General features: G+C 45.6%; 1 protein-coding gene across 1 annotated transcript in view; it reads right to left on the reverse strand.

The window, feature by feature from the left end:
- tbx6 (T-box transcription factor 6) overlaps nt 1–784 on the reverse strand; it is a 9,836-nt gene extending 9,052 nt beyond the window's left edge. The window contains exon 1 of the mRNA XM_063218825.1: nt 589–784. Coding sequence (XP_063074895.1) covers nt 589–658 — 70 coding nt within the window. The 5' untranslated portion in view covers nt 659–784. The remainder of the gene's footprint in view (nt 1–588) is intronic.
- Nucleotides 785–1,926: the final 1,142 nt, after the last annotated feature.

Raw genomic sequence — 1,926 nt, forward strand, 5'->3', positions numbered from 1 at the left:
CTACACACACACACACACACACACACACACGCACACGCACACGCACACACACACACACACACACACACACACACACACACACACACACACACAGTATTAGGAGCACGTAAATAGTTTGTAAACAGTTAAATGTGATTTAGAAATGATCACCGCTCAACATATCACGCTGCTGTTACTCTCCCTCCATCTCTCACTCTCTCTCTCCCTCCCTCCATCTCTCCATCTCTCTCTCTCTCTGTCTTTCTGTGTCTCTCTCGGTCTCTGTCTCTCTCTGCCTCTCTCTCTCTCACACACACCAAGTTTTGCTTTCATTTAGTAAACTCTCTCTCTCTCTCTCTCTCTCTCTCTCTCTCTCTCTCTCTCTCTCTCTCTCACACACACACGTCTCTCTCTCTCTCTCTCTCTCTCTCTCTCTCTCTCTCTCTCTCACACACACACACACACACACACACACACTCCCCTACCTCTGAAGTCCCCGAGTCTCACATGCGTGCACGCACACACTCAGGCGCCCATGCACACATGCACACAAGCACACACACTGCCACACACACGTACACACACCCACACACACACACTCACTCCTACCTCTGTAGTAGCAGTCCCCAAGTCTCTGGTGGCCCAGCGGCATGCTGGGATACATCTCCACTCCCAGCATCCTGTGCAGTATTCTCTTGGCTCCGTGCAGCCTCTTCTCTCCCTGACTGTAGTCCTCTGGTGGTCTTTACTGTGGACTCTGATCTTCAGTTATAAACACATGGTCAGATGGGGACTTTTCTTCTCTTTTCCCTTGTTGGATTGTTTAGTCTCTTCTTCTTGCTCTTTTCTTCTTGGCCTTTTCTTGTCCTTTGTCTGTCTCAGTTGTCTTGTCTTATTCTCCAGCAGATTGAGAATGTTAGTCCAGCTCTTGTAGTTCTTAGTAGAATAGAATAGAATAGAATAGAATAGAATAGAATAGAATAGAATAGAATAGAATAGAATAGAATAGAATAGAATAGAATAGAATAGAACAGAACAGAACAGAATAGAATAGAATAGAATAGAATAGAATAGAATAGAATACTGTAGAATCCTCTCTCCTAGCGGTTGGGTATTCCGATTCTTGTAGTTCTCAGCGTGGTCTCTATTGAAATGTCTCTACAGAGCTTGTAGTGGAGATCTCTTCTTCTCTCCTTTCTGCTTCTGTTCTTCTGTGTGTCAACCTCATTCACACGTGGTCTTAAATAGGTGTGTGTGTGTGTGTGTGTGTGTGTGTGTGTGTGTGTGTGTCTCCATGCATCTGCCAAATGGTGGTACCCTGTCACACACACCTCTCTCGTTCCCCCATACCTGCAACACACACACACACACACACACACACACACACACACACACACACACACACACACACACACACACACACACACACACACACACACACACACACACACACACACACACACACTCCTAACAGCTGCTGTTAGGCAAATGCTCTGTGATTCTAAAACACTTAAACTTTAACTCATCTTCTTACACCTTCAGAAACCGCTTTAGCCCAGTCTTTATATTCCACAAGTCAAAAGGAAGCATAGCAGGCCTACTGTCTGTCTCCCAACAGTTAGAAGTGACCAGTGCTGTGAGATGGGTTTTCCACCCAATTCTGATACTTAGGATGACCGTCAATGGGTTAAAAAAAGAGTATTGGGTTGATTTGTCTGGACATGTGTGGGAGTTTCTTACAATTGGAGGACAATTGGATGTTATGCCTGCAGCTGTTTTCTGAGTTTTGGGCTGGAAATCACCAGCCACATCTGGCAACCCAGAAAGCGACCACTGTAGGAGTGCTGTCCTTGGTCTCCAGTTCACATGGCTTTGGGATGCAGTACCCAGTCACAAGTCATTTATGTGGAGCGAGCTAATGAGTGCAATGAGTTATGTATACTGTAT

Source organism: Engraulis encrasicolus, chromosome 2 (assembly GCF_034702125.1).
Source record: "Engraulis encrasicolus isolate BLACKSEA-1 chromosome 2, IST_EnEncr_1.0, whole genome shotgun sequence".
Taxonomy (NCBI): domain Eukaryota; kingdom Metazoa; phylum Chordata; class Actinopteri; order Clupeiformes; family Engraulidae; genus Engraulis; species Engraulis encrasicolus.